At 45.4% G+C, this 16,511-nt stretch overlaps 1 protein-coding gene across 1 annotated transcript; it reads right to left on the minus strand.

Annotated features, from left to right (window-relative positions):
- Positions 1–706: 706 nt before the first annotated feature.
- On the minus strand, positions 707–4,219 carry prmt5 (protein arginine methyltransferase 5). Its single transcript, XM_059951448.1, has one exon. The coding sequence runs from the start codon at positions 4,202–4,204 to the stop codon at positions 2,315–2,317; it is 1,890 nt and encodes a 629-aa protein (XP_059807431.1). The 5' UTR covers positions 4,205–4,219; the 3' UTR covers positions 707–2,314.
- Positions 4,220–16,511: the final 12,292 nt, after the last annotated feature.

A 16,511-nucleotide genomic window follows, 5' to 3' on the forward strand; every position in this document is an offset into this window, starting at 1 on the left:
CCCACCAATGAGTTCATATTGTGGAGAGATCATTCACTTCATCCAGCTATGGAGATTCACTTATTATCTGACTCTTTAAAGACACCAGCTTGTTCACACTAAACACATTCAAATGTATGAATTACCCCCAAAAAATCTAAATGCACAATGGCATTTCTGAAGCACCAATACCTCAGCTGTTCGTCTGCTCCAAGCATGGGACAGTAAATATAATAAAAATTAATTTGCACAGTTTTACCATTCATCACATCCAGGGCTGAACTAAAAAGCATGAAACTGGAGTACACCCAGTTATTATCAATATCTCTGGGATATTCTTTATGTGTCAACTAAATCACCTTTAAATATAATTTGGAAAAACTGTCTGCAAAACAACTGGTTGTTCAATGTGCAGATTGCAAATAGGAGAACAGGGACTGCTGGGATTGCTTTACTAGGAGCTAGAATGGACCCGATGGCCCAAATGACATCTAGTATCACAGTATGCTTAGGCTATAGTGAAGAGGGACTTTTTATACCTTCAGCGACAGCAAGTTCTTACACAGGCAAGTCTTGTGCCAGTTGAGAGATCCTACATGTGTATCACAAGACTTCCTTACAGAAACCAAGAAGGCCAACGCAAATACAGGGAATATACTGAAATCCTGGGAGATGTAAAACTACAATGAGTTCCTAACTAAACATGAAACAGCAGACTTTAAACTTCCAAAGTAATTTTGGTAATTATTCAGCAAAGATTTAATGCAGCTCTGTAATAATACCAAGTCTACAATTTTATGGCACATATAACAGCTTTCACATCACCAGTGTATGGAAGTATGTTCACTCTATATGGCTATAGAACAGTATTATGTTGTTATATAACCCTCCTGGATGATACGCAATTTATACTTATTTCTTGTGCATTATGAAATGGGTCCTTTTGTTTGGTGTTTAAAAATCAAATTTCATTGATAAGTCAGTCAAAAGCAGTCTTCCCCACAAGTCAGAAACTGCTTCTTAAAGAAATTAGTGGAAATCAAGATCTGTATATGATAAAAAGTCATTGTGGTAAACAGTCTCATTTAGAAATCTCCAGATGAGAGATAGAATTTGTCAATTCATTCCTTACAGTGATCTGTGTGTAATTTGAACAGTTAACACAATTAAATGGCAGAACTGGACAGCCTGTTCATTTTGCTTTGCTTCTGATTTCAGTTCCTTGAGAGAATTTTCCAAGCAGAGCTCCAACAATGGAGCCCAAACCCAGACTGCTCCCTGTCAACGCAAATGAAGCCCATGTACTACCCTGGACAGTGCAAAGTGAGCTTGCATGACCAAAAATAAAAATTTCCAAGCTCCCGCAGTTATAAGGAAGAGTCCCTGGTTCCTCTTTCCACAGACGCTGTGAAAGTGACTCTCTTCTAGCAATTTCTATTCTACTCTTCATTCCAGCAGCTACAGTTTTATTTGTGATCGACATAAAAGACCTGGCCAGACACATTTGTGATACATTTAGCTCGTATTTAGAAGGCCATTTAATGCACTGAGTCTATACCAGCTAACAGAGCAATCCCATCTCCCCAGCTGTTTCCCCGCAACCACGTCTCTTACAGATGTCATCATTTCCACCCAGATTCTCCTATCACCCATCTATGTTAGAGGTAATTTCGGTAACCAATTTACCTACTTTCTGCCAGCCAGTGGTGTGGTAGCATCCACACTAAGGTGAGTGGTCCCGGGTTCGATTCTGGCTGGCTCCTTTGCATGTTTCCCGTCTGGGCTGGGCCGAGCGTCGAGCTGGCAACTCGGCCTCGTTAAAAAAAGACAAAAATGGTCAAGAAACAGCAAGGTTGCTGCCGATGTGCCACAGAGGCACGGAAAGGAACAACAACTTGCTTTCTTCGGGATACAGGAGGAAATCAGAGTACCTGGGAAATCCACGTGGAATGGATAAATTCCAAGTGGCATTGCAGGCCAAATCAAACGTGGCTTGCCGAAGCCGTGAAGCAGCAACGCACTGTGCTGCCCCTTTTACTTCTGGATTTAAAGACTTTAAAGAGCTTTGCAGCAAAACCAATTTAATGTCAGTAACACAATTTAGAATCACATATCCCCAAACGGGAGCCAGAGAGACATCAAACCCCTGCAGAACCCTCCCATTTTATATTCCCACCCAACCCTCCAGCACTGGTAAACACATCAGTTTGACCCCTTGACACACATCAGAGTTCAGCAGCACGAGATGGGGGCCAATCGTTGTCAGCCGCCCCACCTATTGAACATGCACACAAGTACAAGTGGAACACGTCCAAAACTGCCAACAGGCACCACCTCACAGGCCAATGGTATACGATCTGCCAGTTGGGTTGTGGATGGCAGAACACTCTGGCGAGGTCACTGCCCACTCGTACCACACCTTCTTGGGATTGGCACACCTCCAGAAGCGGGCGCACACCATCTCCCCTGCCTTCACTGGAATGGGTTGCTTCAGGGGGAAGAGGATGGGGAACCAGGAGTACATGCCTGGCGAGTGAGTCTCTGGGCGGATGCTCAGCGTCACCTCCTTGTACAGGACGGTCTCAAAGTAGCCGGCAAACCCGTGCAGCACTGTATTCAGCTTGATGTCAAACTCCAGGCACTTGTAGCGGTTGTTGTTGAAGACCCCCGGGTTCGGGTGTGTGAAAGTGAAGCAGGGCCGCGGAGCAGCCAGCTGGTGGAAATTGTGCAGCCGAACCACATAGGGCATCTCAAACTGGGCCTCCGGGTCTCGATCCTTCTCTCTGCTGGCGCGCACCTCGTTGTAAAGCTTGGAGGAGGAGATGGGAGCGAGGAAAGAGGTGTACTCACTGGGAATGCTGACACCGTCCTCCTTCAGGAACCTCTGCGCTCCATCCAGGCATTCGGGCGACAGCTCGTTGTCTCCGAAGGAGCCCAGCAGCTCGCTCACGATGATGTCCGCCTTCACGGGCGCCTGCCATTCCCTCATATCCGAGGAGACCACCGTCACCTGGTCCCCCCACTCCTCATACTTCCAGTTCTGAAGCGTGACGACGGCGTTGATGTTCTTCTCAATGGCGAACACCTTAATCTTCCGGTCAGCCTGCCTTGCAGCCCGCAGAGAGGCGTTGACCAGCGGGCCCCGGCCCGCTCCCAGAACCATCAGGATATGAACGTTTGTGTCCTTCTCACTCTCTGGGATTCTGTCCAGCAGACACCTGTAGACGGCCTGTTGGTACTGCGAGTATTTGATCGGGTCTTTCTCGAAAATCTCGTAGGTCTGAGACTCCAAGTTATCCATGAGGGGCTGTAGCGGGCACTGCAAGTAGTCTTCGTAGCCCTTGGCGTAGGTTTCGTACGAGTTGGGTGGGGGTCGGTGCTGGTTGAGATATTCGAGGTATTGCAGGTAGGAGCGGAACTCCTTATCCGAGTGACGGTTTGACCCGGTGATCACGAACTGCACCTCCAGCTTAAAGAACCGGTAGATCAGGTTCTGGTGCATCTTGGACAGGACGGGGAAGCCCTTCTTGTTGGTCAGGAAGATGCTGGTGGGCAGCACGGCCGCCTTGATGGGCTCCCCGAGCCAGCGGTCGATGACAGCGTCGGACGGCAGGTCCGGCCCGACCTCGAGGGCCAGCGCGATCCTCTTGTTGTAGTCGCACAAGGAGCGGAAATGGTGCCACCACAGCCAGGTCGTCTCCTCCTCGCTGCAGTCCTCCGAGCGCACCACCGGGTCATTCTCCACTAGGTCCTCCCGCATGTCCTCCCAGGAGATGAGCGGCACCCGGATCCAGAAGACAGTGGAATGGTGTCCGGTCAGCAGGTGGTTGATCAGCACCCTTGCCAGGTTACTGTTGTTCATCTGCCGCAGCGGCAGCAGGAACGCGGGGACACCGAGGTAGGCCGCGAAGTTCAGCTCCTGCAGCAGGGCCTCCTCCGAGTTCCTCCTCACCTGCTCGTCCTCGGAGTCCGCCTGTATCCATGGCGACAGCTTGCCCACGATCAGCGTGTTCCAGTCCCGGCCAGACAGCAACAGATCGGAGCGGGTCAGGGCCGCCGGCCGGTCCTTCGCCGGCCCCGCGCAGAACTCCCTCCTGAAGCGGGGGTGCACGATGGGCATGCAGAGGAAATCGAATCCCTGCCCACCCGCTGTGCCCAGACTCTCCCCGACGTCCGGAACTGCATTCACATCGCGACCACTCGACACACGCGTCCCTGCCGCCATCTTCAACCGGAGGAGTTACCCGGTGGCGTGCTCCGCCAATAAACAGCAGGGGTCGGCGCAAACCCTACCAATCAGCGGCGAGAGCACGAGTCTCCACCAATCAGTGGCAGACAACGGCAGACCCAGTAATCGGCGGCGGGCGACAGACTCCACCAATCCGCGACGGGCGGCTGCGACGTCCGTCAATCAGCAACGTAGCTGAGGTCTCTTAGCCAATCAGTGTCGTCCTCAAGGAATAAATCCCTCCCAGTAACATGAAAAGAGCCGAAACGGCGAACGCCGGATCCGAGAAATATAAGCAGAAATTGCTGGAGTCGCTCATCAGTTCAGGCAATTACTTTGAGAAGAGGATCGGCATCATAGAGAATATAGTACCGATTTTCCTGTGTCTGGTTTATATCCTTTTCTATTCCTGTATCTGCCCAAATCACATCCAGCATCCTCTGTGAGAAAAAGCAGCTCCCTGTGGCCTTTTTAAACCATTCCCCTCTTACATTAAACGTACGTCCCTTTATTTTTGAGGGGACTATTCCGGGGAAAAGACCTTATCTATTCATCTTATCTATGCCTCTCAGGTGTAGATCCACCTGCGAAGCAAGTCATCCCTCAGTCTCCTATATATGTGCTTCGGGGGGGGGGGGGGGGGGGGGGGGGAAATCACTGCCTCACCTTTCAACTGAAGTCCTCTAATCCTAGTAACATTCTTGTGAATCTTTTCTGGAAATTTTCTAACCTTCCCAATAGCCGGGTGACAGAAAACTCCAAGTGTGGTCGCCAATGGCTTGTCCAGTTGCAACATGAAGTCCTATTGCCTGTAATCAGTGGCCTTATCAATGGAGGCAGGCATGCCAAATGCCTTTAGCGTTAAACAATCTTGAATCTTATCCATACTGGCCACAATGCTAGTTCTTATTTGCCTGCATTTGACCCATACCTTCCTACTTGTCCCAATGCCCTTTCAACATTGTCATTAAATCTGCGCACACCACTTCCTCTGGCAAGTGGTTCCATCAAGCCACATGAAAAACCTACCTTCCAGATCTACTTTAAAAAAATCCCTCCTCATCTTACACCGGTGCCTCCTAGTTCCGGCCTCATGGTTGGACAATGACTCTTGATTGACAGATGAATTCATTCCTAGCCATGAGGCAGGGGACCTGTCTCGGAGCACTTGAGGCTCATCTGATACACTGCATCCAAGTCCTGTTTATTCTCTGCCCTGAACATCAGCCAGCCAGTTATGCTTGCCCCAGTAATGACATCCTGCTCCCTCAAGGCCCAATCCAATGCTTGAGATCAAAATCACAGCCCTTCCTGATGCTCATTGGCTCCTACTCCCACCCCAGGGCACATGTTACTAAGCTTAATCATGTAAGGCCTAGAACCACAGTGAATGGGTGCCATGGACTTCAGCACAATAACACTTTGCAACAAAGAACGTCAAGAGAGAAACATCTGTGGCTCTTCACTTAGCCAAAATAGTGTTCACATCATTACATTTCCTGTATGAATCCAACAAGCTAACAATAATTCCAGCTAAATGTTCAGCTGACTCAGAGAAGGGAAAGGGATACCAAAGGACTCTCACCAAGTACTGGAGCTGAAAATATCCCCATTCCATCCTCACTTGTGGCTGGATGAACCCCACCAAGGAATGAAAGGCTGGGACTAGCCCAGGAAAATATCTGATGGCCCAAAGGGGGAAAAACAATCCAGACAGAGGTGTGAAAGTTACAAATTACTTCATAGCAAACAGGTCATTAGTTAGTCTTCCTGTGAAATCAGAACGCGACAAATTGTCTTTGACATAAAGATGATGTGTTGATAAAATATCAAAGTATTAATCATCTGTTAATATTAACTATTAATGAGGGGATAGTTAACCATAGCAGAAACAAATGACAGAACAAATAAGATTAACAGCAGAAATAGTTGAGTCCGCTCATTGAAAGCTTGCAGGTGAATCAATAGACTGCAGTACTGAACAAATCCCTTCCCACACACAGACCAGTGTAGCACAGGAACAGGCCTGGAGCTCACAATACAAACAAAATATCAAATTCACTTCTACCTGCACATGATCTATATCCCACCATTCCCTGCGTATTCAGGGACCCGCCCAAAAGCCTCTGTAAATCCTCCTGCCGTCTGGGAAAAGGCTCCGAAATATTTGGGCTCTCACGACCAGACTATGTAACGGTTTCTTCCCCCAAGCTATCAGACTTCTCAATACCCAGGGTCTGGACTGACATCTTGCCCTACTGTCCTGTTTATTATTTATTGTAATGCCTGCACTGGTTTTGTGCACTCTATGCAGTCCTGTGTAGGTCTGTAGTCCAGTGTAGCTTTCTCTGTGTTGTTTTTTTTTTACGTAGTTCAGTCTAGTTTTTGTACTGTGTCATGTAGCACCATGGTCTTGAAAAACGTTGTCTCAATTTTACTATGCACTCTACCAGCAGTTATGGTCGAAATGACAATAAAGTGACTTGACTTGACTTGAAATGGTCAACTGTGATCTTATTGAATGGTAGTACAGTAATGAGAGGCTGAATGGCCCACACCTCTGTTTTGATCTTAATGTTTTCACTAAGGAGCTGTTGGTTGGGGTGATTACTAAGAGAGTTATAAGATGTGATCAGCATTCTCCATTTGCATTTTGCAAATGATTATTATCCTTCCCTGATAGTAATCTGTGCAATCTCACCATTCCCTTCAGACAGAGGGGGAACAGATGAAAAACTGCAGACACTAAGCATTGACCATTCCTCCCTCCACACCTGTTCCTTTCTCTATCCAAGCAATACTACTGCCGATAACTTCAGCCAAACCAGGTGTGAACCCCAGCCTTCCCCCATGCTGCGTCGGGGTCCTGCAATGTCCCACTGACGCTGCTGTGTGAAGGCTGGTGCTGGGCAGGCCAGGGGGACCACTTGGGTGTGGGCACCATCTGCTCCTTGGTGTGGGCAGACCACCTGGATCCACAATTTCCTGGGAAGAAAATCTTTTAAAATGCATTCCATATTCTTCCCCGATTCAGCAAGGAGTATTCAGAAATGCATTTACAAACAAAAGGAGGCACTATGTTAGGCCGCATGAAATCACTTTATTAAGGGTTATATAAAACATACAATACAGAAAGAAAAATAAATGATTAATGAAGTAGTGGCACAGAGACAAAATAATACTTATCCACTTGATGAAGCGATCTGCAAAATGACAGAGGGGACACAGATATGACAAACATTCATCTCTCTCTCTCACCATCTCTAACCCTTAGCACCAGTTGCGACCCAGCCTGAGAAGATTCCCTCTTGCACAAAGAATTTGCCCCTTTTTATACCCTTCATAACCCCTTACACTACCATTTGTCCATGATAAGGCACCATTTGGTACCTGCACATGCACAATGATCGGTCCGTCCCCAAACGAACATGTATTCATCATTCTCTGTTCTCTGTACTCCTTTCCTCGAAACATTCACACTTCTAAGCTAACACAGTTTTGTCCCAGAAGGTACCATTTTTTTTAGCATATGCCAAGGGGGAATCAAATTTAACTCTTTCCTTAAGACCATAAGACATAGAAGCAGAATTAGGCCATTCAGCCTATCAAGTCTGCTCTGCCATTCATTTGTAGCTGATTTACTATCCTTAGAACCATAGAACATTACAGCACAGAAACAGGCCTTTTGGCCCTTCTTGCCTGTGCCAAACCATTTTTCTGCCCAGTCCCACTGACCTGCACCTGGACCATATCCCTCCATACACCTCTTATCCATGTACCTGTCCAAGTTTTTCTTAAATGTTAAAAGTGAGTCTGCATTTACCACTTCATCTGGCAGCTCATTCCACACTCCCACCACTCTCTGTGTGAAGAAGCCCCCACTAAAGTTCCCTTTAAACTTTTCCACCTTCACCCTTATCCCATGTCCTCTAGTTTTTTTCTCCCCTAGCCTCAACTGGAAAAAGCCTGCTTGCATTCACTCTATCTATACCCATCATAATTTTATACACCTCTATCAAGTCTCCCCTCATTCTTCTACGCTCCAGGGAATAAAGCCCTAACCTATTCAACCTTTCTCTGTAACTCAGTTTCTCAAGTCCCAGCAACATCTTTGTAAACCTTCTCTGCATTCTTTCAATCTTATGAATATCCTTCCTGTAATTCGGTGACCAAAACTGCACACACTACTCCAAATTCGGCCTCACCAATGCCTTCTACAACCTCACCATAACATTCCAACTCTTATACTCAATACTTTGATTTATAAAGGCCAATGTACCAAAAGCTCTCTTTACGACCCTATCTACCTGTGACACCACTTTTAGGGAATTAAGTATCTATATTTCCAGATCCCTCTGTTCTACTGCATTTGTCCTTCCAAAGTGCAATACCTCACACTTGTCTGTATTAAACTCCATCTGCCATTTTTCCAGCTGGTCCAAATCTCTCTGCAAGCTTTGAAAACCTTCCTCACTGTCCACTACACCTCCAGCCTTTGTATCATCCGCAAATTTGCTGATCCAATTTACCATATTACCATCCAGATCATTGATATAGATGACAAATAACAATGGACCCAGCACTGATCCCTGCGGTACACCACTAGTCACAGACCTCCACTCAGAGAAGCAATCCTCCACTACCACTCCCTGGCTTCTCCCATTGAGCCAATGTCTAATCCAATTTACTACCTCACCATGTATTCCTAGTGGCTGAATCTTCCTAACTAACCTCCCAAGTGGGACCTTGTCAAAGGCCTTACTGGAGTCCATGTAGACAACATCCTCTGCCTTCCCTTCATCCACTTTCCTTGTAACCTCCTCGAAAAACTCTAATACATTTGTTAGACATGACCTACCACGCATAAAGCCGTGTTGACTCTCCCTAATAAGTCCCTGTCTATCCAAATACTTGTAGATCCTATCTCTTAGTACTCCTTCCAATAATTTACCTACTACTGACGTCAAACTTTCCGGCTTATAATTTCCTGGACTACTTTTAGAGCCTTTTTGAAACAACAGAACAACATGAGCTATCCTCCAATCCTCAGGCACCTCACCTGGAGATACCGATGTTTTAAATATATCTGCCGGGGCCCCTGCATTTTCAACACTAGTCTCCTTCAAGGTCCGAGAGAATACCCTGTCAGGTCCTGGGGATTTTTTCTACTCTTACCTTCTGAACCCCATTCTCCTGCCTTCTCATCAAAAACTCAGACACACTTACTAATTAAGAACCTGCCTACCTCTACTTCAAATATACTGACAGATTTGGCCTCCACAGCTGACTGTGGCAATGAAATTTACAGACTTGCCAGCCATAATCTTCCTCATCTCTTTTCCTCTGGTCCTAGACTCTCCCACTACAGGAAACATCTGCTCCACATCTACTCTATCTAAGTCTTTCAATATTCGATAGGCTTCAATGAGATTCCTCCTCCCCTCACTCTTCCAAACTTCAGTGAGTACAAGCCCAGAGCCATCAAACGTTCCTCATATGTTAACCATTTCAATACCAAAATCATTCTTGTGAACCTGCTCTCAATCCTCTCCAATGCCAGCACATCCTTTCTTAGATAAACACCTAACACTCCTCCAGCTGATGTGGCGGAAAGTGTGGTCTCCCTCCCTCTTTATATGGTTGCACAGTTCTCCTCAGTAGGCAATCTCTCTGACAACAAAATGGGTTTGTTGAACTTGGAACTTGTGTAGCCTAATAAAAAAGGGGGCACAAAGCTTTCATCAGATTCACCAGGAGGTGATAAGAGCGACAGCCTCCAGAAATGGCCCCAAAAGGTGAGTTGCCAAAGGACTAGTGGATGGTAAAGCTGTGCCTTTACTTAAGAAGGACTCTAAAGAAAATCTGAGATCTATAGACAAGTAAGCCTGTTAACAGTGCAAGGCGAGTTACTGCAGAAAACACTGAGCATGAAAATAGACATGCATTTGGAAAGACAGGGGTCAATTAGGCATAGCATTGCTTTGTCTGTGGGAGATCATATTTCATGAATTTGATTGGATAAATGACCAAGAAGGTCGACAATGGCATGATGGTAGGTGTGCTATGTATGGACTTCAATAAGGACCTTAAGGTAGGTTGCTATGAAAAGTTGGATTAGATGATATGTGGATCACAATTGGCTTGATGGTTGGAAGCAGATGGAAATGATGGAGGGTTGTTGTTCAGACTGGAGGTCCTGACTAGTGGTGTGCCTCAGGGTTCAGTGCTAGGCCCATTGTTACTTGTCATTTATATCAAAAATTTGAATGAGAATGTACAAGGCACAGTTAGTAAGCTTGCAGGTGACACTATGGTAAGTGTTGTTGTCAACAGTGAAGATGGTTATCTAGAATTACAGTGGATTCTTGCTCAGCTGTGTAAGTGGGCTGAGGAAAAGCAAATGGAGATTAATTCACATAAATACAAAGAGTTACATTTTGGCAGGACAAATCAGGGTAGTAATTGTATTGGAGAGTTGTAGAATATAGGAAGCTAGGGGTACAAGTACATGGATTCCTGAAAGTGGCATCACCAAGTAGACGGGTGGTTAAGAAGGCATTTGCCATGCAGGCAAATGTTAAGAAGTTGAGATGTTATGGCTGTGACTGTACAAAACATTGGTGAGGCTTCTTTTGGAATATTCTGTTCCGTTTTGGTCACCCTGCTCTGGAAGCGATATAATAAGAGTGGAAAGGGTGCAGAATGGATTTACGAAGATGTCGCTAGGACTCAAATGACTGAGGTACAGAGAGAGGTTGAGCAGGCCAGGACATTATTCATTAGAGCGTAGGAAGAGGAGTAATATCATGGAGGTGTATAAAATCATGAAGGTTATAGATATAACATATAACCATATAACAATCACAGCACGGAAACAGGCCATCTCGGCCCTCCTAGTCCGTGCCGAACTCTTAATCTCACCTAGTCCCACCTACCCGCACTCAGCCCATAACCCTCCACTCCTTTCCTGTCCATATACCTATCCAATTTTACCTTAAATGACACAACTGAACTGGCCTCTACTACTTCTACAGGAAGCTCAATCCACACAGCTATCACTCTCTGAGTAAAGAAATACCCCCTCGTGTTTCCCTTAAACTTCTGCCCCCTAACTCTCAAATCATGTCCTCTCGTTTGAATCTCCCCTACTCTCAATGGAAGCAGCCTATTCACGTCAACTCTATCTATCCCTCTCAAAATTTTAAATACCTCGATCAAATCCCCCCTCAACCTTCTACGCTCCAATGAATAGAGACCTAACTTGTTCAACCTTTCTCTGTAACTTAAGTGCTGAAACCCAGGTAACATCCTAGTAAATCGTCTCTGCACTCTCTCTAATTTATTGATATCTTTCCTATAATTCGGTGACCAGAACTGCACACAATAGTCCAAATTTGGCCTTACCAATGCCTTGTACGTGAGTAATTCCTGCAGTGTTTTTCCCAGTGGTGGGGAATCAAGAATCAGAGCGAATAAATAAAAACACAAAATGCTGGCAGAACTCAGCAGGCCAGACAGCATCTATGGGAGGAGGTAGTGACGACGTTTCGGGCCAAACCCTTCATCAGGAACCCTCTGTATAATTCCCTCGGAATCTACTGTATAATGAATTCTCAGTGAAGTGGTTGAGGCCGGTATATTAACGCCATTTAAAAAGTACCGGAATGGAAAGTGCTGAGGGATGGGGGCCAAATGCAGGCAAATAGGTCTAGCTTGGATGGGCATCTTGTTTGGAATGGACTGTTGGGCTGAAGAGCTTGTTTCCGTAAGATATAGAGGCAGAATTAGGCATTTGGCCCATCGAGTCTGCTCCACCCTTTCACCGTGGCTGATCCATTTTCCTTCTCAGCCCCAGAAGACCATGAGATATAGGAAAAGAATTGGGCCATCCTGAGCTGTTGTTGCGCTCACTTAACCTGTTCCACACGAGACAGCCCAGCAATACCATCCCTCAGAAGTTCTTGCCAGGCTCCGAAAAGTGGCGTGGTGCCCGAGCAGGCGCCTTTCTCCAAGTTCAAGTATGGGGAATGTATTTGTGATGCGAACAAGAGCAAGGAATCGGCACTCCGGAGGGTCGTGTTCACCAGGATCACAGGGCCAGTGGATCACAGCAAGAGCAGGGCCACTGAGGTTACAGGAATGGTTTGTGCTGTGAGCACTGGATAAACATCCCCAGATATTTTATATGTGGCTCTTCATGCATGTGCAATAATATAATAACATAATATTAATAATATTACTGTTACCATCAGGTAGGAGGTACAGAAGCTTGAAGACACACACTCAGCGATTCAGGAACAGCTTCTTCCCCTCAGTCATCTGATTCCTGAATGAACTTTGAAGCTTTGGACACTACCTCACTTTTTTAATATACTGTATTTCTGTTTTTGCACATTTTAATAATCTATCAATACATGTAATTGATTTACTTGTTTATTTATCATTATGTTTTATTTTCTTTAATTTTTTTTCTCTCTCTCTGCTAGATTATGCGTTGCATTGAACTGCTGCTGCTAAGTTAACAAATTTCACGTCATGTGCCAGTGATAATAAACCTGATTCTGAGTCTGATAATATTGTACAAAATACGTTCATGGTTTTGCAATAGCTGATCAGTCTTTCAAATTGATCTTTTTACTGCACGCGTCATATTATAAACCCCCTGTGCTCCTGTTACTGCCACACCACCATCAAGAACAGTTACCATGCCATCCCATGCCCACAGTTTGGAAAATCTGATCACCTGGCTGTACTTCTACTCCCTGAGTAATGGCAGATACTGAAGGTTGCAGCGCCTACAGAACTACTTTGAGCCGGTGGACTGGACAGTATTGAGGGATTTATCTTTGCGACAGCTGGCAGTGACTTCATTAAAACCTCCGTGGACGAGTGCGTCCCATTGAGAACGTACCGTACAGACCCAAATCAAAAGTCCCAGATGAGGCAGGAGATTCGCAGCCTGCTGAGGGTTAAATCTGTGGCATTCAAGTCTGGCGATCCAGGACTCTACAGGGAGGCCAAGTATAGAGGGCTACCTTAAGAGCAAAAGAACAACTCTGATTGATGTTACAGGGAGAATCAGATGCAGGGTTTGCAGGATATTGTTTTTTACAAAACAAAACCTAATGTCATGAATGGCAGTGATACTTCATTCCCAGACGAGCTCACCACCTTTCATGCAAACTTTGAAAGGAAGAATAAAACTGCAGCACCCAGTGACCCTGTGATCTCCGTCCTGGAGGCTTACGTCAGATCATCTTTCAAGAAAGTGAACCCTGGCAAGGCGACAGGCCCCAATGGAGTAGCAGGTAGGGCTATGAAAGCCTGTGTCAAACAACTGTTCGAACAACTGTGTGTTCAAGGACATTTTCAATCTCTCATTGCTACAGTCGGAAGTTCCCACTGCTTCATACCTGTGCCCAAGAACAGCAGGGTGAGCTGCTTTAATGACTATCCCCCAGTAGTTCTCACATCAACAGTGTTGAAGTGCTTGGAAAGGTTGGTTATGGCTAGAATCGACTCCAGCCTCAGCAAGGACCTGGACCCACTAGAATTTGCTTAACACCGCAATAGGCTTACAGTGAAAGCGATTTCATCGGCTCTTCCCAAGATCTTGGATTACCTGGACAATACTAATGCTTACGTCAGGCTACTGTTTGCTCACCACAGCTCAATGTTTAACACAATCATTCCTACAATTCTGATCAAAAAGCTCCAAAACCTGAGCCCCTATACCACCCTCTTCAACTGGATCCTCGACTTCCTCTCTGGAAGAACACTATCTGTGCAGATCAGAAATAACCCCTCCACCTCACTGATAACCAACTCTGGCGCATCTCAAGGATGTGTGCTTAGCCCACTGCTCTTCTCTCGCTACATCCATGACGATGTGGCTAGGCACAGTTCAATTGCCATCTGTTTGCTGATGACATAATTATTGTTGGCAGGATTTCAGATGGCATACAGGAATGAGGCAGATCAGCAGATTGAATGGTTTTGCAGCAACAACCTTGTACTCAACATCAGTAAGACCAAACGATTGACTGTGGGCTTTAGAAAGGGTAAGACGAGGGAATACACACCAGTCCTCTTCGAGTAATCAGCAGTGGAAAGGGTGAACAATTTCAAGTTCCTGGGTGTCAGTATTTCTGAGAATCTGTCCTGGGCCCATATTGACGCAGTTACAGAGAAGGCACGACAGCAGCTATATTTCAATAGAAGTTTGTGGAGATTCAGTATATCACCAAAGACACTCGTAAATTTCTACAGATGTACTGTGGAGATCACCACCTGGCATGGGGGGGGGGGGGGGCGTCTACTGCACAGGATTAAAGGAAGCCATTGAAAGTTGTGAACTCAGTCAGCTCCATCATGGGCACTAGCCTCCCCAACACTCAAGTCTCCTTTAAGGAGCGATGCCTCATTAAGTCAACATACATCATTAAGGACCCGGCCATCACCTGGGACATTCCCTCTTCCCAATGCTACCATCAGAGAGGAGGTACACACTCAATGATTCAAAAATAGCTTCTTACCCTCTGTGATCAGATTTCTGAATGGACATTGAACCCATGAACACTACCTTACCATTATTTTTCTCTCTTTTTGCACTTAACCTTTTAAATATATAATGTACATACCTAGCAAAGACGAGGAAATCTGCAGATGCTGGAAATTCAAACAACACAGACAAAGTACTGGTGGAACACAGCAGGCCAGGCAGCATCTATAAGGAGAAGCACAGTCGACGTTTCGGGCAAAGACCTTTAGGCCCAAAACGTCAACAGTGCTTCTCCCTATAGATGCTGCCTGGCCTGCTGTGTTCCACCAGCATTTTGTGTGCGTTGTTTAACGTATATACTTCAAGTCAAGTCAACTTTTATTGTCATTTTGACCGTAACTGCTGGTACAGTGCATGGTAAAAATGAGACAACGTTTTTTCAGGCCCATAGTTTACATGACACAGTACAAAAACTAGACTGAACTACGTGATAAAAAAAAACTCAGAGAAAGCTATACTAGACTACAGACTTACACTGGACTGCATACACTGCACAAAAACAGTGCAGGCATTACAATAAATAATAAACAGGACAGTAGGGCAAGGTGTCAGTCCAGGCTTCGGGTATTGACCAGGTCTGAAAGGCCGCTGCTGCCGTGCTGCCTCATGGGACTTATTGTATAATGTATATACTTAGTTTTTATTATGTATTGCAATGTATTGTTGCTGCATAACAACAAATTTTCACAACGTTTGCCAGTGTTATGAAACCTGATTCTGACTCCCATCTCTCTTATTAGAGTACAAGATATAGGAGCAGAAGGAGGCCATCTGGCCCATTGGATTTACTTTGCCATTCGATCTCGGGTGACTTATTAACCCTCTCAACAACATTCTCCTGGTTTCTCACCATAACCTTTGACACCCTTACTAATCCAGAACCTATCGACCTCCATTTTAAATATACCCACTGACTTGGCCTCCACAGCCATTTGTAACATCGAATTCCACAGATTCACCACCCTGAAGAAATTACTGGTCATTTGTTTTTAAGGGATATCCTTGTGTTCTGAGGCTGTGCTCTCTGGTCCTGGACTCCCCCACCATTGAAAACATTCTTCCCATGATGATTCTATGTAGGCCTTTCAATATTTGATAGATTTCAATGAGATTCACCCCTTATTGTTCTAAACTTCACCCTAGACCCATCAAACACTCCTCATATGTAAATCTGATCAATGGTTGTGCTGGTCACATGGTCAATTGACCACTGTAAATGACCTTTTGCATGTATACCGGTGGGACATTCATGGTACAATCTATGCGTATGTAAGAAAGAATAGGTGAGAGAAATAAGCAGGGAAATTAGGATTGATGTGATTGCTCTGATGTGATAGACTGATGGACCGAATTGTCAAACTTGACATAACAGTATAAAACATTTGCAGGAGGTTTCAATCTCAGATCTACAGAGGTATATCCCAACCTCAGAGAACAATCATCACAGTTCTGGGACTATAAAGCAACATTCCAGCCCTGAAATTCCAGAGTTAATTCCAGGCCCAGCATTCCTATTCCACAAATAAAAATAATCGTTCAGAGTCAAGGACTGCAGTTAGGTATTCAACTACCGGACTGTACAGAGGCATTTCAAACCTTGAAATAATAGAGCATTATTCGAACACAAACCTGTAAAGTGGCTTTTCATTGCGGTCCAACATCACGACTGTAGTGGCGAATTCCAAAATCTCTACTGTAGATAAACTTCCTAAATCTGGCACTGTGGCGGTTCAGGGTGGTTCA

The sequence above is a fragment of the Hypanus sabinus genome, chromosome 26, assembly GCF_030144855.1.
Source record: "Hypanus sabinus isolate sHypSab1 chromosome 26, sHypSab1.hap1, whole genome shotgun sequence".
In the NCBI taxonomy this organism is placed as follows: Eukaryota; Metazoa; Chordata; class Chondrichthyes; order Myliobatiformes; family Dasyatidae; genus Hypanus; species Hypanus sabinus.